Source organism: Cicer arietinum, chromosome 2, assembly GCF_000331145.2.
Source record: "Cicer arietinum cultivar CDC Frontier isolate Library 1 chromosome 2, Cicar.CDCFrontier_v2.0, whole genome shotgun sequence".
Lineage (NCBI taxonomy): Eukaryota > Viridiplantae > Streptophyta > Magnoliopsida > Fabales > Fabaceae > Cicer > Cicer arietinum.
In genome coordinates, this window is record NC_021161.2 from 46191908 (window position 1) to 46213986 (window position 22079).

The following is a 22079-nucleotide window of genomic DNA, read 5'->3' on the forward strand; positions in this document are numbered from 1 at the left end:
AAATAATTTAGAAATATTAATTAATAATAAATAATAATAGATAGACTAAAATTAGTAATAAAAAAATTACAATCAAATTGTATCTTGAGTAAATTTGTGAATAACATTTTGATAAATTTTTTACTATTATAAATATTCGATACAATCTAAGTTTTTTATATTTTTTTTTAATATTTATTTCATTTTTAATACAAATACTATTAATATTCGATACAATCTAAGTTTTTTTTATATTTTTTTCTTAATATTTATTTCATTTTTAATACAAATATTATTTAGACGACTCTTAAATTTTTTTATTTTAGAATTGTAATACAATACATGGTCTTTGTATCATTATACATAAAAGATTTTAAGTCATTGAATCATCTTTTTCCTTCATAAATAGGTTTACGTTAACTAAGAATTAATTTTTTTTGTCTATTTTTCAAAACAAAAAATCAATTAATCTTTATATATAAAAATTCTTAATTTATTGAAGAAAAAATTTCTCTCTCTAATTAGGCATAAATTTGAAATTAATTTTTTATCTATTTAAAAAAAATCAATTAATGGTTAAGTTTGGATATTGAAATATGTAAATTTGTGATATTGAATTAAATATACATTAATTCATAAATACATTAATAACTGTTCGTTTTTCTTCCAAAACTCTTTGATCATTTATTTTTCTTCAATATTTATCTCACGATAATAATAGCTTCTCGATCGAAAAAAACAAAAACTCTCGTTCATGTAATTGAAAAATTATACATGTTTACGTTTTCCATTTATGTAGTTTACTGAGCTACGTCTTTTTACTATTGTAAAAAAAAAAAGCTACTCTTTTTATTTTAAATTTTAATTAACTTTCTATTGATTTTTGTAATTTTTCTTTTACGTCATATTATGTTCAAAGTATTTGCTCTTGGGTATTATATCATGTTTATATAGAAAAATGAATGCAATATAGTAGTATTAGAAATGAGGTGTTTATTGCTGTAAAATAAATTTTGAAGGTACGTAGTACTTTTGTTATGGCTAAAATCTTTAATGTTTTGTTCAAACTACACGTTTTATAATCCACAATCTTCTTTTTGTCCACAATGATGGTTGAACAATCAAGGGAGGATTACATGGGATATGAACATGAACATGTTATATTAATAAATGTGTCAAAAAGAGGATTGCACGAATATGTTATACATGTGTCTTATTTTTTATGTTATCAGACAATTTCTCTTACTGCATTGAGTAACTTCACGAAAGTATCAATCTTATGCAAATCTATCAAACATCAAATATAATTTTTTGCTAAACAAATATTACTCATAAACAATAATATACTCGTGCATCGCACGGATTCTAATATTGAATAAATATCATTTATTAAATACTATTGTGAACTATTTATTTGTTGTAGACGTTAAGTATAATACCAAACATTAAAATTAATTACTTGAACAAAAATTATATATAAGATAAAACACTTAGTTTTAATTTTTAACAGATCTCATTTGTAGACTATTAGATATCTACAACTAACACTTAGTTTACATTGAAGTCTAACAAATGATATTAGCTTCATATCATATGAATGTGATATGATGTATAATAATCTTGAAATGGAGATACTGAATAATAGTCTTCTGGATATTACTAGCATTATAATTGAAATAAACCTTAACAATAAAGTGTCTAAAATATATAAATTGTGTCAATAATCAATTATAATAAAAGATATTGTTTAAATATTATTAACAATTTATTCAATCTATATAATTTTATTTTATTTATCATTATTATTAAATTTTATTATTAATCATTTATTTATTATTATTTTATTTTTTATTAAATAATATAAAAATCATATATATAGATTAGAAGTTTAAAAAAATGCAAAAACAATTATGTGTTAAGGGAAGGTCGTGATGCAACTTTCCCTTTTGTTTCATAAAAAAATGGTATTTCGGTTTAGTTTAAATAAAAAATGGTAAATTGAATCTATTTTTAAAGAAAAGGATATTGTAAAATAGTCTCAAAATTTTAACTTACTCTAAAAGATAGGTCATACGTACATCAGAGAAGGGGGTGTAGTATGGAAAACACATTTTCCCCACAAAAGGACTGAAGACTGCCACTAGCCCACTACGTAACCTATAAAGCCAATATATAAACCATCACTTAGTTGGAAATTGGCAGGTCAATCCACATGTATCTATGATCTAGTATATGAGATTATGTCATATTTTATATAATATATAATAGTATAATTTTTTTTAAAAAGCCCTAAAACAATTAAATTATAACAAACACCGGTCATTATTTGAGTGGTGTAGTCTTTTCGTAAAATGAAATGAAGTGGACTTTCAAATTAACAAATTTTTAGATTTTAAAAAAAAAAATACTACATCTTAAAAATAAACTAAAAATAAATAATAGATATAAAATTGACTCAATAAATTTAAAAATATAAAGAGAAATTTAAGTTAAGACTCAATGTTAACAATACTAAAATTATATGTCTTTGAAGTTTAATTAATTTTCATAATATTAAAATAATACCATAAGTGAATTAAATTTATCCTAAAAGACTTGAATATTTAATATTATTATAATAATATCAATTAAATTAAATATTAAGTTTGAAGTCTAAGTCAGCAACTTTACCTACAGTCCATAGGCCATTTTGAACTCAAATTTTTTCAAAATAAGTAAAGTTGTTTAAATTTTGCTAAACCTTGTTTAGTTTAATATTTTTAATTTTGTTACCTACATCTCTCATTTTTGCTAATTACACCCTTTAAATTTTTTATATAAAAATATTCAAAATATCTTTATTTATTTATTTATTATATTATTTAAACCATAATCTCTATTTCTATCTTCATCTTCAACCATAACCTTTCTTTTTATCTTCATCTTCTATCTCACACTCATATTCATTATTTTCTCTCACACCTCCTTATCATTCTTCCTCTATTTTCAACATCTTCAATCATCTTCATTGGCTCCCATTTACATAATGCTTATATCATCTTGTTCTTTTTTTGGTTCTTATTCTTCTTCTTATTTTTTACCATATTTAATTTTACCATATTTAATTTTACCATATTTAATTTGAGTTATATGATTGAAATTGGTTTTGGTTATACAAACCGAGTCTGCCTAGTAACATACGTGAACTGAGTTTGCGTACGTGAACTCAGTTTACCTAAAACCTACCTGAACTCAGCCTGCCCAAAAACATACGTGAACTGAGTTAACGTAGGTCCTGGGCAAACTAAATTCACGTATGCAATACGAGTTCACGTACACAAACTGAGTTAACATACGCAAACTCAGTTCACGTATGTTTTTAGGAAAACTAAGTTCACGTACGCAAACTCGGTTCACGTATGTTTCTTGGCAGACTGAGTTCACGTATGCAAACTGAATTCAAGTACGCAAATTCAATTTTTGGGCAAACTCGGTTTGCGTAATCAAAATCAGTTGACAAAAACGAGTTTCAGTTTTACTAAAATTAGTTTCAATCACTTAATCGTAACTAAATATTATTAAAAAAAACAAGAAGAAGAACAAGATGATGTAAATGGGAGCCAATAAATATGATTGACGTTGTTGAAAATGAAAAAAGAAAATATAAGGGGGTGTGAGAGAAAATAATGAATATGACTGCAAAGTAGAAGATGAAGAAAGAAATAGAAGTTATAGTTAAAGATGAAGATAAAAAAAAAGAGGTTATAATTTAAAGAATGTAATAAATAAGTAAGAGTGTTTTTGATATTTTATATTTAAAATAAATTTCAAGAGTGTGGTTGAAAAAAGGAAAGTGTGAGTAATAAAATTGTAATATATTTCTATGGCTTGTCATATCTATGAAGATTCTAAATAATAGTCAATTTTGTACTATTTACATCATTTAATTTTTCTCTCTTTTATGTTTGGTGAGGAATATACACAATAATAATTTTAAAAAATTTTATATATAAAAATAAATAAATAAATAAAAATTTGTTTGTGTGTTTATCTTTCTTCAAATATAAAAAAAAAAATCTAAATCAATTTTTTTTTGTTCTTTCTAAATCTAATTTTTTATTCAACCACATCATTATGTTTTTAAGGTATATACCACATCATTATTTAAGAATGCAAATCTGCAAAATAAATAACTTACTGAACAATGGTAACTACACTAATAATTGATTGTATTAAAATATAAATTTGTAAACCAAAATACTTCTTTATATGATGATGGATGGGCAACATTCAACAAATGAATGAATGAACGAAATTATTATAAATAAATATGAATCCTAATATGGCTTTATATTGTCTTCCAATACAGACATTATTCATTTAATATATTATCTCATTTTGTCAGGCAATTGAACAAACAATGAACTATTAAATTAGGTAAAATAATATATAAAGAAAAAAAGAATGGCAGGCAAAGTGGAGGAAAGACAGACCTCGACATATAATATGATAAATGTTACTTGTACCAACATTTTTGTTCTCCGAGTTGTGGATCAATTCCATTTTTTTATTACTTTTTTTCTCTTTTCGAGTCTCACCGCGATAATTATAAATAGCTACTTATTTCATAAGGCCAATAATTTATAGTGTCAAAACTAGTAATAAACATAAATACCATTAAAGTAAACTTGTTAAGTATTTCAAGTAATGTTTTTATTATTATATAACATTCTTTTTTAGAGGTTACATCTAGCCTTTCAATTTATAGTTGATAAAGTATATTTTTTGCTTGTTTTTATTGTCGTTGTCTATATTAAAAAACTGTTAATTTTATCCATCGCTTCCATATTTGATCTACTATAGTACTATTATGATATTTTATATTAGTAGATTAGTTAAACCACTAACTTTTATAAAATAGTTCAATTTCAATTTATATTAACCATCTGATATATAAATTTTATTAACTATATGATATTCATAAATACATTTACTATTAACTAATTCATTCCTATATTTCCTATTTAGATATTTTTTTATATTCATATAATAACACCTCCCTATTAATAATACGAATGAACAAAGAAAGAGACCCAAAATTTGGTCATAGTTTTGAGCACAAGTTCATTTTGTTCACGTCATGGCATCTTCAACACACGATCAACATCAACTATTATCAAACCTTCACGGTGGCGCCACGTCAGCACCACCACCAACACCATCAACAAACACCAACAACCTCCTCTCAACTTCCAACGCCGCCGATGCACTCTCACGCCTCCTCCACCGTCTCCCACCAAACCTCTCTCTCCCAACTCGCCGTTCCTCTTTATCTGCCACTTCTCCTCCTTCCCTCTCTTTCCCCTCATTAACACCAAACCAACTCCTCTCTTCTATCTCCAAACTCGGTTACGTTCAACTCACTGGTCACTCAGTTTCATCAGAACTCGCTAACTCGGCCGAGTCAGAATCGCTCGAACTATTCAACCTTTCACGTCACCAGAAGGAATCGTTGTTTCCTCAAAATTGGCCTTTCGGTTACGATGGCGGCGACGATGAAGACGAAACACTCGCTGAGTCGTTCCGGTTTGACCCGTCGTGTTCAACCGAGTCAAACTCGAGCGAGTTAACGCTTTCTTCTCTGCGCGTGTTCGCACGTGCGCTGGAGAAGGTGGGCTTGAGTGTAATTGATTGGTTAATGAAGGGTTTAGGGATTGAGAACCCGGTTGGGAATGACCCGGACCGATTTTGTTCGATTATGTGGGTTTCGGAGTGTTTAACCGGAAATAAACCCGGTTCAACGGGTGGGTTTTATCCTTTTATAGTTGGGTTGCAGTACCAGATTAGGTGCGAGAAACAGTCGTTGTTGTCGGATTCTGGAGGATGGGTTTCTGTGTTGCCACACGTGGACTCTATCTTGGTTACTATTGGTGATATTGCTCAGGTTCCATTTTTTCTTCTTTTTAGCTTTGCTTTTTCATCAGTACCTTTCACAAATAATAATTGAATTTAAAAAAATAAATATATAATTTTTAAAAAAAATTTATTTTTAAAAATATATTAAAGACACGTGTTAATATTTTTATTTTATTAATTTTAAATGAATGTCGATTTTGATATTTAAATACTTCATCCATTCTTTTTATAAATAAAAATATTAATATATTTAATCTGAAATTATATTATAAACTAAATATATTTTTAAAAAATTAAAGGATTAAATTAATATTTAAAAATTAAAATGATTAACTAAAAACATATTTTTAAATTATTTTAATTACCTTTATGATTTTGGTTATTTGTTAATTTTTGTTGTACTTTGTACTGTCTACTTTTGTATTTAGAAAATTATTTTCTTTGTGTTAGTGGCTTGGTTTGTGGAAAAGGTTTTCTGGTAGTGTCAGTTTAGTTTGTCAGATTAGAATTATTATTTATTTGACTAAAAAGTTATATAGTTATTTATGATTTGTAATTGCATGTACGCTTTTGCCCCTTAGGTGCATGTATTGTTCAATTTTGAAACTCCATAGTTTGAACAAACCTGAAAAAAAATATTTAGAATACTTAGGCTAACAAGTTATTTAAATATATAAATAAACATGTTTCCCTGAATGAGGGATTATTAATTATCTGAATGAGTCATCTTTTTAGTTGTTGAGTCACGTGATAAATGAGATATGCTATTTTGGTGGCGTCATTTTGTTTATTTTCTAGAATGATGATTGATGATGGTTAACTTTAAATAAAGATATTTTTAAACAATTCATTATTATTATTATTATTATTATTATTATTATTATTATTATTATTATTATTTTCAGCATTGTTATACTAATGTGGGGTTGTTTGAGCCCACAAATTATTTTTAGCTAGTTGCCATAAACTATTTAAGATAATTTATAAAAATATATTATAGTTAATTATACGAAATCTTTTATCAACAAATAATTAACTTACATATAAACATTTATATAATAAATATTTAAATAAACTGTTTGTTCAGTCAGATTATAAAAAAATCATGTAATTAAGTTGGGTCCCTTTTGTGCCAAGGGAGGCCAGGAAGAAATTTAATTAATTTAGTGCAAGTGTTTTTGAGTTGTGCCTTAAGTAATTAATTTTAATTTTAAGATTTTTGTGTGTTTACCGAATTTTTAAGAATTGGTTGCATGAATGAGTAGGAGTAAAAAAATTAGAAGGTAGAACTAATTATTTATACAATTTTAAATCATGTATTATTTAGGTTTAAATGAACTTGTTTCCCTTATATTTGATGATTCATAATGTTAATTCCCTAATTTTAAAATCCAGAAATCTAACGGTCTAATTTTTAAAATTTCAGAAAAAATTTCCCTTCATTGAACTTGATGCTGTTTTTTTTAACCCTCGAGGCTTGTTTTTGCTCATGTGTCAAAGTTAAATAACGAGCTATAGGATTGTGTAATAATACATATATGCGGATACAATTTTTTTTCTTCATATCATTAAAGTATTATTTAAAAATATAAAATTTAAAATGAATAAAATATAAAACCCTAAAAAAAAAAAAATTCGCAAGAAATATATATTGCCATATCACTAAATGACTTGTAAGTTTATTATTCAATTTCAACATGACACTTCACCAAAAATAAATTTAGAATTTAGTAGGAGTGAAAATTATAAAAATTAAGATACTATATATTTTTTAGATTTAGAAAATGGAATTAAAATCGTAAATAAACAAAAAAGAGGAATAAAATTGCATCTAAACATTTTTTTTTAATAGCACATCGAATTAATCATCCTAAGATCACTAATTGTCAATTGACATGTTTGTTAACGAAACTAAGAATGAAATATGAAAGTGTAGGTGTGGAGCAATGGCAAGCTAAAGAAAGTGAGAGGAAGACCAATTGCAACATTGGGAGATGAAAATGATTCACGTTGCATAACAATGTCATTGTTGATAACTCTTCCTACAGAGAGCATTGTAGCTCCTCTTCTTCCTAAAGTTGAAGATAATAAAGAAGAAAAAGAAATCAACATTAATGATGGTGAAGTCCAAGATAGTATGTTCAACTCTATTGATTTTGAGGATTATGCTTGGAGAGTTTATCATGAACGTCTCTTATTCAAGGATCCATTGGATAGGTATCGTGTTACTCAAAATTAGTTGGAGTTGCTATATAATATATTAATATTGTTGTTATTTTATTTTCAAAAAAAATATTGTTATTTTATTCTTTCTAACTAAATGTGAGTTTTTGTTTTTTGTGAGATTTATTAATGTTATTCCTATAAGCTTTTAATTTTGAATGATGGAAGGGGGGAAATTGGAATTGAATGGACTATTATATAGTGTGAGTTGTATATGCTTCATTTATTGATTTGATTGATTTTGAAGGAACATGATCACTGATTTTTGCTAAAGAACAGAATATGAGTTTGTATCAATTATTACTCAAGCAGTGTGGCTTTAATTATCTCTTTTAATGAAATTTATCAATCACTCTTTTTTACATGTTTCATTGGTTAAAAAAAATTAAGATAAAGTAATCGTGTCCCATTCTAAAATAGGAAGGAATATTTTCATTCTAATAAGTATCATTCATTGGTTTTTTCATTTTAGACTTGTTGAGTAGAAAAAATATATTATATTTCGTAGTTTAAAATATAGACAAATTATATTTTATTTATTTTATTGTTTCTAAAGTGTAGTTTAAGAAATTGAACGGAAGCATTCAAAAGAGTTTAAGGAGGTTGAATAATGCATCTCATGTAATACATACAACGTTTATTCAAAAAATACCTCCCAATTAGTTCAGATTTTATTTATTCATAATCATTTTTGTCACCATAAACTAAGTTTAGTTATAAAAAATTAAATGAAGAAAAATGATAATGAAACATGTATGAAAACCAAATATAATAATAAATTGGGTTAGGTGGTGAAATTTAATGCAACAACATAATCGAGAAACTAAAAAAAATGTAATGAATGAGCAGTAACAAAAGCCCAAAGTCACCAATCCAACAAATTACAATTGCAGCCAAGAAATCATATGTTTAATCGAGAAGGTTAATACCACGTCATCGTAGCTGGTTTTTGTGTCTTTATCACTGTAAATAATAGCATCTTTATTTACAACTATTAATTTCAAATGTTAAGTTGCGGAATTTGTTTAGCATAATATTAATAAGCTAAATATATATAAGGTTAACTACCGTGGTCTTTAATTTAATATTAATTAATATTTTAGTTTTTTATTTATTTTAATTTTAAGTGATAATTTAATCTTTTATGTTTTAAAATGTCAACAATGTTTTTCTTCTTATTACAAAAATTCATTAAAATTTTCAAACAAAACCAATAAAATTAATGATATTCTTCAATATAATACAAATTTCATCAAATTCATAACCCAAATCTTCAAATAAATTCATATTTTTTATTTGATGTTGTTAGAGATGAAAATATAATTTTTTTTAAAGATTTAGTTATAAATTTGACGAAATTTGCATTATATTGAGGATGATAATTAATTTTATGGATTTTGTTTGAAATTTTTTATGAATTTTTGCCAAAAAGAAAAAGGAATGATATTGTTGACATTTTAAAATATAAAAGATCAAATTATCACTTAATAATAAAATAAAGGACCACATTAAAAAGAAAAAAAAATAAAAAACTAAAACGTTAATTGAAATAAAATTAAGGTACCACATATGCTATTTAGTCATTTTTCCAATAATATGAAACAAATCGCTTGTTAACACAATTATCATATTTGTTATATTTTTATATATATATATATATATATATATATAGAGGTAGTAAAAAATTATTCCAGTTAGAGTTTAAATTCAATTTAAAAAAAATATTTTTAACTAAAGTTTATTAATTATTTTAATTTAATCATTTATTATTATATTTATTATAATATTGATAATTGATTTATCAATAATTAATAATATTTAATTTAGTTATTAAAATGAGTTTTTTATTTTCAGAGTCTGTTTATTATTATTATTATTATTATTATTATTATTATTATTATTATTATTATTATTATTATTATTATTATTATTATTATTATTATTACTTATAAAGATTATGTCAGAGGAGCTGTCCTATACAACTTGGCTTATTTTTCCTTATGTTAAGTTTTTTATAAAAAAACTTCAATTAATTAATTATTATTTTATTATTATGATGAAACTTCAATCAATTATTAAAGATTAGGTGACATAGTCCATATAATTTATTTATCTAAAGGGTCGTTAATACTTTATGGATCAATTGGGGTTTTTGGCTTTAACACAGTGAGTGATGTTGCCATTTAGCTAATATGATGTATATATGTGAAAGTGAATTACCTAGATCTTTGGCTTTGATGCTTTCAGAAGTTTGCCTTTAGAAGTAATTAAAATGAGCTGCTTGATTATATATAAATGTTTCTCTTAAATGCAAAGCTTTGCCAACAAACTAATTGTCGAACCAATTGGTTAAAAGAATGAATGTCTTTGTATTATAAAAGCAACAATTGATTCAAATAGTATCAATTGAGAATTGTATTTTTGTCATTTGCATTTGCCATTTTCATCCAAAAAGGCTAAATTAAAAAATTCACCTTGATCTTGAACTATATATAGATTGTTTGGAAATGTGTACAACATATTACAACTTGTATGTGCATTAAGACATGACAGAGACATAATAAAATATATAGAATTAGATAAAAATAAGTGACCCTTTCGATTTTCAATAATATATTAATTATTTTTTAATTATGTTCTCTAATTAATAATATATGCAACACTCTCAATTTAATATGTTCTTCAAAAAGATGACAATGATTAATATTTTTACATCAATACTTAATAAGAGTAATTTAATAAATATATAATTATCTTTCTTTTATTTATATATTTTTTTTCTTCTTAATCTATGTTAAATAGACAATTTGATTGATTAATTACGTGATTGGAGGAAGTATTATTTTTAAAAATATTAAAACATGTGATTTTTTTTTATTAATATAAAAATGAAAGTCGCAACTCACAATTAAGATAAGAAACTGAGAACAAAGGATTCAGACCCTTCATGAAGTGCCCTACATATAACTAAGCACAAACATTTGTTTAGGTTTTTTATAATTAGTTGACCCAAAAAGACTTATATATTGAAATAAAAACATTGCAGTTGGAGTGGGCTTCTCTACACAACACTTTACTCTGACCATCAAGAATAGCTTCCTTACAATCCGAAACTGAAACTGTAAGACAGCAACATTGTGTCCACCAAAGTGTCTCAAAACTAACCACCAAACTCTTTCACATGACTGAGACTACTACCAACTTTGAAAGCTTTGAGGTCACTCCTTAATTTGTATCCCTCTCCCTAACGTATTGATCCAACTTTGAAAGTGGTTGCACTGCCAACAGATCAAGGGGAATGACTAATACTAAAATAATATGATATTTTGTATAAAATATAAAATATAGCAAAATGACCATGTAAGCCACTTGACTAAAAAAAATTAGCAATAGATTGTTTTATATTAATGTTATAAATACGAAGAATCAAACGTAGTTTAAAAGTAATTTATCTCCGTCAAAAAATTTGTTAGACAAAAGAAAATTGAATAGAATATTTGACCATTTATTTAAAGTATATGTATCTATTACCTAATCAATCCATGTTGGTAAATTATCAATAATTTACGTAAATATATATTTTATACAAAATATAAACACTAAATGAATTTAAATTTTAAATCCAAAACAAAAGTTTCATAAATACAAGTCAATTAGTAATTGTAAAACATTGATATGTAGAAGTATGTGTTGAAATTCATGATTCTCTATTTTTTTCATATTAAAAGAATTCAAAACAAATAAATTAGGCAAGAGAGGTTACGATTAAAATACAGTTATCTTTTAATTTAATTGTGGTCCTAATAATATTCCACGGTGAGATCTCGATACATGATTTCTTCATATATTTAACTCCAATGTATGAATAAAACCCGCCACAAAACAGTGGAGCTTAATAAAAATTGAGAAAGACAACCATTCATCCACCAATAAGTAAGTAATAAACCTTCTTCTATATTCTTGACAACATCATTTCACCAAACCCCAATTAAACAAACACAACCTAATACTCAAATTCAAGTATTTCTTTTTCTTCCAATGTCTCTCACACCTGTCTCTATATTTCTACCTCTCTTCTCTTCTTCTTTGCTCACTGATTATTATTATTTTCTCTCTCTGTCTCTCTCTTTTCTTTTTCTACCATGCAGCCACTTCGCCGCAAGACACCTCTTTTCAACTCAGAAATAGGGGCAATGAAGGGTCGCAAAAACAGCAATCTTTCCATTTTTGTAGTTGTTTTCTCCATTTTCCTCTTTGGGATCTTCATGTACAACGAGGATGTTAAATCCATAGCTGAATTCCCATTTTCAAGGCCAAAAGCTCAAAAAGTTGAGTCTTTTCCGAAAGATGATAAAAGGGTTGAAGAAGACACTGTCACTGTTATTCAAAGGGATGATAATACAGAGAAAGATGTTAAAGAAGAAGACACTGTTACTATCATGGCTTCAAAGAATTCAAGAACCCAACTTGAGAAAAGTGATGATGATGGTGAAGATTCTGATGAACAGCAAGAACATGTTGAGTTGAAAAAGATTGTGATGACAGAGAAAGAGGAAAAGATTGAATTGTTAGATAAGGAGGAAGAAGAAGAGGAAGATGAAGAAGAAGTTGAGTTGCCACCAAAAGATTGTGACTTGTTCAATGGTGAATGGGTTTTAGATAATGTGTCGCATCCTTTGTATAAAGAAGATGAATGTGAATTTCTCACTTCTCAAGTTACATGTTTGAAGAATGGAAGACGTGATTCTTTGTATCAGAATTGGAAATGGCAGCCTAGAGATTGCTCTCTCCCAAAGTATGCAAATTTGGTTTTTTTTTCTCTTTCTTTGAATTTACCCTTTTTGTTGATGAATAGTATTTTATTCTTAATGATTGAATTTTTTTGTAAAGGTTCAAGCCAAGATTGTTGTTTAAGAAGATTAGAGGGAAGAGGCTTATGTTTGTTGGAGACTCTCTGAATAGAAACCAGTGGGAATCAATGGTCTGTATGGTTCAGTCGGTTGTTCCTTCGGATAAGAAGACATGGTACAAGAGTGGTTCTCTTGCCATCTTAAAAATTGAGGTTTGTCATTTTTCTTTTTTATTTGGGTGTTCAAGTTGGGTGATTAATTTTATATCCTCATAAAAAATCATCATATTTGACTATAATTCTTCAGAATATTAAAAACTGATGTGCAACTGTTATTATTTTAAACCGAGTATCCAGCTTGTGCAACTGCAAAGTCTAATTTCTCCAACCAGGTAGAATGCTATGCAACTGTTTTTTAAAACTTTGATGCTAGCCATCTTGATCATGGTCATTTCTTTTTTGACATTATCTTGATCATCATAAGTTATTATAGTTGGCCATAATTATTAATCACAAGCATAACATTTATACTAGTACTTGAATGCTAAAGTTCCATTCATCTTCATGAACTAGAATGATTAAAAACCTGTAATGATAAACATTTATAGTGTGGACCACTGAACTTGATGACAACATGGGATTGTTTAAATACAAGTCACCTCTTTATTTTGCCTTAGACAGAAATATCTGGCTTTCAACAGATGGAGACAATATATATTGGTAGTTAAGAAAGGACATGTTGTGTCAGTGATAACATGGACCTATTCAATGTTGCTTAGGATACACTCTTGTTGTTGTCTATGCAGGAGCCAGAGCACATTACTACAATAGAATTCTACTGGGCACCATTCCTTGTAGAGTCAAATTCAGATGATCCAAATATGCACAGCATATTGAACCGTATAATCATGCCTGAATCAATTGAAAAGCATGGTGTGAATTGGAAGAATGTGGACTACCTTATCTTTAACACATACATATGGTGGATGAACACTTTCAATATGAAAGTCTTGTAAGCACTTGATCCACTCTACTCAATTTCTTAGGAACTAAACTCTTCTAAAGTGAGTAGTTAGTAAAGTAAGAAAATCATAAGATAATATTTTAATTATTTATGATATGTTTTGCATGTGCACATAATATCAATTATTAATTTGTTCATCAAATAATGTTGTTCACTTTCCAGTAGTTTGGTCCATTTCTTTCCTCATTTAATGTTTCGTAATTTTGAAGCAAATTTATGGAACTAACATGGATGTGTTTGATGCAATAGACGAGGATCATTTGATGAAGGGTCCACGGAATACGATGAAGTCCCTAGGCCAATAGCTTATGAGAGAGTCTTGAGAACATGGTCAAATTGGGTGGATAACAACATTGACCCAAATAAAACCAAAGTTTACTTCACCAGCACATCCCCTCTTCATATCAAGTAAATGACCATGTCTCGTTTTCTGCTTTTTAATATTTGAAAAGTGATTTGGGATCAATTAACAAACATTGATCTTATCAATATGAAAAATGATGCATACACAATGTATTTATTATACAGATAAAGACAGCGATTGATATTAAATTTCTTAACATATATTTAAAATCAAGTTCGTAGTTTAGTTGGTGACATACTCCCACCTCTAAGTTACTACTTCCTTCCCTAAAATATACTGACTCCATTAAAAAAATTACAAGAATTAATAAAGATGATAGTTGTATTAATTTTTTTGACAATAGATATTGTTTTTATGTTTACCTTTAAAAAAATACAATTAGTTAATGTTTAATATAATAATATTTGTTATTAGTTGCAGAAGTATGTTAATAAAAAAAAAATTAATATAGTTAAAAATTAGATTTAACATCAATATCAAGAATTAACCATTTGATTTTATAGGAGTGAGGATTGGAACAACCCAGATGGGATCAAATGTGCTAAAGAAACCACTCCGGTTCTGAATATGTCGACCCCCTTGGATGTTGGCACAGATCGTCGCCTATTTGTCATTTCTAACAATGTGACAAAATCAATGAAAGTGCCAGTTTACTTCCTTAACATCACGACCATGTCAGAGTATAGAAAAGATGCACATACTTCTGTTTACACCATTCGTCAAGGGAAGATGCTAACACCTGAACAACAAGCTGACCCAACTACTTATGCAGATTGTATTCATTGGTGTTTACCGGGATTACCAGATATTTGGAATGAGTTTCTTTATACTAGTATCATCTCTCAATCTTGACCAACAACGTACAGATATCTTCATACATAATACTTTACTTAAATTGTTATTATTTCTCCTTTTACTGAAGAAAGAAAGTTTGCCCTTTTTTTTCACTTCCACGCCTTAACTTTTGTTGTGTCTGTCAGTTTTTGTAATTTTGAGGCACTTTTTATTAGGTTTTTTAGGAGTTGGGCAATTTTTTTTGTTACCCCTTTACTTCCTCATGTTTATTTGTTAAGCCAATTTAGCTGAGAATGGAAGCACTGCAAGAACATAAATTGTACAATGAATCCTTGTTCCTTGAATGAAGAAACAATAAAGCACGAAGGTTTTGTTTAGTTTACTTTGGAAGTTCCATCGTTTCTAGCTTTTTATTTATTTTTATTAACATTGTTTCTAGTTTTAAATAGTTGCATGTAATGACAATGATATTTCTACTGAGCAAATGGAAAATAATCTGTCTAAACAGTGTATTTCGATGTTGCAGAAAATACCTCTAATTTTGGTTCCATCTTAGATGGCCGAGCAGGAGGGTGCCACAAATATTAGACCAAATCAAAACCTAATGATGATAAACTTCAATATAGCTAAATATTAGTATTATATAAGAAAACGAAGGGATATATGTATATAAGAGCTTGGCGACTACCTGTTGGTTAATATTACTTCATGTGCATAACTGTTGAATCTGATTCCGAAAATGAAAAATTGAAAAATGCAAGGAAGCCACAATTTGTAGATATGAAACCTGTCTAAAATCTCATACCCAATTCTATATTTATACATAATTTACCTCTGTCCCTAAATATAACCCCATATTGCAAAAGGCTAAAATATCATTTGTGTATTGATGTATTCAACAATGATTTTTTATATTTTAAGACATTAATAATATTAGAGTTATGTTTGGAAAACATAATAAATACATCTAATAAATTGAAAAAAGTATTATATTAAGGGACAATGATAGATGCTTATGTAGTAAATAACTTCAACATTATTACACAACTTGATAGGTAACTTTATATGTTGCTACTTAGTGTAACCGACTATGTTCTTACCCTTAAATGCATTTTTTGAACAAATTAGCAAATATTGAACACTGTATATAAAACTACAAACATTAAGACTACAAACATTGTATATAAATATTAAATACTATAATACTAAAAAGCACACACTTGCAAACCCATTTGCAACTCTACTCATGGGCTCATATTCAATTATCATCTTCAGTACCATAATCAACATAAGACTACATCTGCATATATACACATTTGCACTGTCTCCAGGGGCATACTTCAAATCTTAATGCCAATTTGGTTTGCGCAACAAGTAGGAAAGGGGATAAACTCATCAGTAAAAACACTGACAAGCCCAGCCAGTGATGAGAAGACTTACTGCACATAAAATATTTGTAAAATTAACAATTTAAAGCTGAACCACAATCAGGTCAAATATCTATCTATCTCCCTGATAACATTGATATGAGTTCTTGGTAAAGACAGGCGCAACAAGGGAATGGAAGAGGATGACGTGAGCTTAGGTTTGACTCTATCAATAGCTGTCCTGATTATGGAAGAAGCAGGTACATTAAACCACTGAAGAAACCAAGAAAGAAGAATCGAACGTTTATCTTGCGATTCCCCATCAGGCCATTTTCCTAATTTCAAATATTTATGAAAGTCATCCTTCAATTCCTGAGAATTATTAAGAAGCTCTTCCACCTGCTTCCTAAGAGAACCAACAAACGTTGATTGTAAGATTCCTCCCTTTGTAGCAGATAATTTTCCAGTCATCAGTGCCTCGATGTAAGTTAGCGCAAGCTGCAAGAATATACAACTAGCATTAAGTCTGAAACATTCTAATAAATGGTCTAAGACATGGTCTAAGACACTCCGAATGAAATAAAAAACAAATGTTCTAAGACATGGTCTAATCCCCTTAGAGGAGGCAGTTTCTAGGACATGGTCTAAGACACTCCGAATGAAATAAAAAACAAATGTTCACGAGACTTCACAGACATTTCAAGTAATCCTAATTATAATTTTTCAACTTTTCATTTCTATCTTTTGAATTTCATATCAATAATGTCTCATGCCAACTTTTAAAACTATTAGTTTTCGATTTGGGTTTTTATCAATTTCATACTAATCCTATATGCCATGTTAATGACAAGTTGTATTATAATATTTGTAAAATTTGTCGTATTGTGTCGATATCTTATTATTATATACATAACGAGCAGCATATTCATGCTTTATATGACCACCACACCATGACCACAGCTAAACAAATCTTAGCGTCAATGCTCACCCACTGCCAGATGCTCGAAAGAGTGAACGAGTAAGATTGATTTGATTTGAAGGATAGATAACAAATAGATCTACAAAATGTGCATGCTCACCCTATTACCATGACTGATTTTAATTGATATCTATATTATGTACCAATTGAGTTTGCCATGGAGCAATCTAAAGATCAAAGGTGACCAATAGCTTGTCTAGTTGTCTATCTAGCCATCCTTAACCCTCACTAAGTCTTAACCATAAAAGCTTATTCAAGAGAGCAATGAGAAAAGCCCAGTATGACCAAATCAGAGGTGATCACTAATGCTTAAATAAGCAGCAAAATGCAAAAAATAGTTTTGAGACAGATTATTACTCAAAAGGAAAAAGCACTTATAAAGATTTAGTGTGAATGTCACCTTAAAACCAGATATGGAGAGTGAGTCACCAGAAACAATGGCACCAGTAGTAATTTGATTGACCATTGTTTCAACTGTAGTGTACAATGACAAATATACCTGCATATATACATATATTTGCGTCAATAGATGTTCTATGAGAATATTCCATATTTAAAAAATGTACTAAAACTTATTATCTAATAACCACAAGCCCACAACTAGCACATCCAATATATATATATATAGAAGACAAATTAACTTTATTTCCTGAGATTGGATGAAGATGGGTTGGGTAGATGTCATGAAGGGGAAGTGATAAGGGAATAAAATCTAATTTTTATTTTATATATTTAGTTATATTAACCAAAAGTTTAAAAAATAAATTAATTTATGTTTTGTATTTTTAAAATAATGTAAATTAAATTAAAATTCAGGTGAATTGAAATAATGTATTTTTAAAATAATGTAAATTAATTTATTTTATATGTTTTGTATTTTTAGGTCCAAGTCATCATGCTACATCAACATAGTTTGAAGACCAAACTCAAATGAGGGACTGAAACTGAAGAATCTGAAATCACAGGGTAGAATTTGAGACAAATTACAAGGACAATAATTGGACCCACCCTATATTGCTAGGAGCAAAAGCAGTATTAGCCCTTTAAAAAAAGTAATTCATGTTGTAAATTTGAGGTTTTAAATTTGGGTATTATTACTTTTTGAATTTAGAAAATAGAAATTAGCCTTCTAAGTACATTACCTGTAAAAGAGCTGGTCTATCCTTGCTTACACACTCAAATAATACTTGCAAGCAAAATTCCTTGAAATCAACATCAGATCTGCATGCATGTTTTATTAGTTTATTTAGATATATCACCTTCTTTACAATATAGAAATGTAATGGCATATGCAATAAATCTGTAACTAGTCATAGCATTTTTGTTTATAATCTATATGATCTAAACATTATTCCGAATAACAGAACATTTTGAGAACCTAAAAACACATATTTTGAAGGAAAGTGCTCAATCAGGCATGTCTAGCTAATTATGATGTAAAAGATAGATGAAGGTAATTGAATCTGAATATTTCTTACTCAATAGTAAAAAGGTTTGTATAAGTATTTATATACATGAGAGATAGATGAAGGTAATTGAATCTCCAGAGTACTTTCAACTTGCAGCATATTGTAATTGTGATCCTTTCAGATTTTTTTTTACAGGTTTCAAGTTTAAAGGTTATATGATTGAAGGGATTATGAAGGTTTTCTGAAATGCCAGCCCGGTTTTTCTCATCAGATTTTTGTCAGATGTTTGGATTTTGTAAGGAAAAGTGTTCTACTTTCTACTCAGGTTATGTTGTTTCTACTTGCTACTGTAGTTTCAGTTAGTATTAGTATTAACCTAAATCGTTTAGTAAGAATTCTGTTGTAATTGAATCTAACAGAGAAAACAAAGAATAACAGAAAATATTGCTCATTTAAATTTTCCCTGAGTTAGGTATCTTTTCCGAATTCTATATTAGTTTAAGAGTTAGAATAGTTATGTTAGTTGTTTGATATCTGTTTTACTCTAACAAGGCTGTGATGAACTTCATCGGTCATCACTCTCTGGCAATATCTCTTGACCTCTCTTAGTTGATTGAAAATACAGAATACAGATCCAGAATCAATGTTTTCCCCATAATTTATCTCTGGATTCTTTAGGTTTCCGAATATTTACAACCCACTTCCCAATGGTGTGATTCATTTGGAAAAAGGTGTTTAACATTTCTGGTGAGCATTGATTTTGTCCAAGTCAGTTAAACTAATTCCTGCATTTTGTTAGGTTTTGGTAAGAAGTAAAATAAAATCTTTTGTCAGTATATTACTTATGTGATTCCATGTTTTATGGGTGAAAAAGATGTGCTCTCGACTTCCAAGGGTATTTCCATGCTGAAAATCATTGTCTCCATGGTTTCTCTCTGGTGTTCAGGAAATGGTTGAAGAGAGTCAACGTTTCAGATATGCGAATTGTAAAGAGATTGGAAAGCTCTCCGATACTAACTACCTTTTAGGATTTTCCTTTGCTTTTTCACGTTTTATGTTGTCCTTGCTGAAAATAAGTTAACTTTCTTAAAAAACAAAATACATTGTCTTGAATAAGATAATGGATGTGCAACCTGAGTCATTCCACCCTTGCATTTATTTATTTATTTCTGCAGTCTGAAGGCTCCCTACATGCATATGAAAGGTGTACTTGGATTTCTTCCCATGGCAATCATTTCATTATATTATTTATTGAAAGGAGTCTCAGAGTAATTATTAATTATCAAGAAAAAAAAATTAATAAACATTTTCACAATCAGACAAAATGAACTTACCTATTAAATACTACAGATATAATCAAGCAGAACATGGATGCCAAAACATGGGATGAAAAAATAAACTAGATATATGAACTTACCTATTATACCACGCGGGATCACAGCAAAATTGTGCAAATGCAATCAAACTAGGATCAGATGAGAAGGTACCAACCAACTGATCAACAGTGATAGAACCAGATCCACTATGGTTATCTGTGACTGTATCAGATGCTTTTAAACTTGTAAGGCCAAATACCTAGATCCAGCAAAAAAATAAAGTTGGAGTATAACAATAGTGTAAACTTATCTACCAATATCAAATACTATGCAATTCCAACCTTGTGCATTGCCCGTGATAGCAGTGACTGGCACCCAATAGGATCATCAACATAAGAACAAGCTCCAACTTTTCTTTTGATAAAAAGAATACCAGAATTAAACGGATTATTCTTGTCGCCAAAATTCCACCAAGGTTTATCTGTTATTAAGTGAATAAATTAAAGTTCTCGTTTAATAAGTATATAATAATTCCAAAAATCTTAAAATGAAAATATGATCACAAACAGAAGAAAAAAAAAGTGCTTACCTTCAGGAGTGAAGTCTATTACTTGAGGCCAGTAGCGAGGCCCACAAACACGTATAGTTTTCAACTGTAACCATCAATACCAAACAAATTAGATCTACATATGATTTTCTTTAACCCAACAATAAGAAATGTATTATTTCAACATCAATCAAAGTTAATTCATACATAAAGAAGGCAAATTGAACTTGAAGTGCCACAAAGACTTTAATCAAAGACGATGCAGACAATCAGACTTACAATAGCTCGTTCTGGCAGAAGGCAAGGAGTGACCTCACAAAAACTTGACTCTGCATAATGCTCAGTTTCTCTGACTGTGACCTCAATGGGAGCATAAACTGGAAGACCTGTGTCAACATCAACAGTTTGAATCCACCGTGCCTCTGTTGAAAGGACATAAAGATGGCGAAATGCCTGCAAAAGAACTTACTTCATGAAGCATGATTTTAAAGAGTAAACCAAAGAATATTTAATATTTTATAACAAGGGACAGTATTTTCAGCAATCATTTATACCTGAAGGTGGCATCTGTTATCATTTGGACCCATGGGCAAGCGTGGATATAGAGTAATGAGCAAAGCAGCAATGGAACTGCTGTTGGTTGAAAATGTTCTCATTCCACCACCGAGAAATAAGAAACCAGTAGCTAAGCTGACCTAAAGCAGCATGTTTACACAAAAAAAAGTTAGAACAGAGACTGAAGAAAACATTTAAGAAAAAAGCAGCATTTTTTTTAAAAGAAATATTGAAGAATATACATAATTTGGTCTAAATATAGCTTTTCTATACAAGTATATCTCTATAAATTTGAATAAAATTTGTTTTACTAGTAAAAGTGAAGGAAGTGCATAAATAAACTTCAAACTGATTCTCTCATATTACTACCAAAAAGCCCTTGTCATTTTGATGTTTCAAATTCAACGCACGCATGCATACATGAGACAAGATACATATACACATATGAATGCATAGGCAGACTTTTTGCTAATGAACTCAAGTTCCAAAGTTCGCTTCCTCTAAATAGCCCGATTCTATATTTAAAATTGTATAACTATGAAAAAGAAAATAAAGAAACAACTTGTAGAACGTACTGCCATCTGAAAACCATAACTTGACTGCCCATCCGCACAATTTCTACTCCTTAGGAATCTCAACAACCGAAAGGTCTGCAAATGTCCCGACCCAGCCATTACCTGTCATAAATAAGTTTAATCATCGAATTTTAATGTGATCTTAATCCTTAATTAGATGAAAGTGAAAGGAAAAGAGAAGCACATACCACAGATAGGGAAA

The 22079-nt window shown here is 28.5% G+C and overlaps 3 protein-coding genes across 3 annotated transcripts in view; 2 read left to right on the forward strand and 1 right to left on the reverse strand.

Moving 5' to 3' along the window:
- Window positions 1-5027: 5027 nt before the first annotated feature.
- Window positions 5028-8256, forward strand: LOC101515623 (gibberellin 2-beta-dioxygenase 1). Its single transcript, XM_004490971.4, has 2 exons — window positions 5028-5902; window positions 7811-8256. The coding sequence occupies exons 1-2, from the start codon at window positions 5099-5101 to the stop codon at window positions 8111-8113; spliced, it is 1107 nt and encodes a 368-aa protein (XP_004491028.1). The 5' UTR covers window positions 5028-5098; the 3' UTR covers window positions 8114-8256.
- A 3764-nt stretch (window positions 8257-12020) lies between these two features.
- Window positions 12021-15511, forward strand: LOC101515072 (xylan O-acetyltransferase 1-like). The gene is made up of 5 exons (XM_004490969.4): window positions 12021-12892; window positions 12988-13159; window positions 13753-13958; window positions 14220-14378; window positions 14838-15511. Exons 1-5 carry the CDS (start codon window positions 12240-12242, stop codon window positions 15184-15186), a joined length of 1539 nt encoding a protein of 512 aa, XP_004491026.1. The 5' UTR covers window positions 12021-12239; the 3' UTR covers window positions 15187-15511.
- The window catches only part of LOC101499129 (anaphase-promoting complex subunit 1), a 32065-nt gene continuing 25205 nt past the window's right edge, over window positions 15220-22079 (reverse strand). The window contains exons 29-38 of the mRNA XM_012713090.3: window positions 22066-22073; window positions 21878-21979; window positions 21302-21442; window positions 21027-21200; window positions 20790-20853; window positions 20542-20681; window positions 20302-20459; window positions 18618-18696; window positions 17876-17974; window positions 15220-16994 (exon numbers count right to left, since the gene is read on the reverse strand). Of these exons, the coding sequence (XP_012568544.1) occupies window positions 16617-16994; window positions 17876-17974; window positions 18618-18696; window positions 20302-20459; window positions 20542-20681; window positions 20790-20853; window positions 21027-21200; window positions 21302-21442; window positions 21878-21979; window positions 22066-22073 (1343 nt within the window). The 3' untranslated portion in view covers window positions 15220-16616. The remainder of the gene's footprint in view (window positions 16995-17875; window positions 17975-18617; window positions 18697-20301; window positions 20460-20541; window positions 20682-20789; window positions 20854-21026; window positions 21201-21301; window positions 21443-21877; window positions 21980-22065; window positions 22074-22079) is intronic.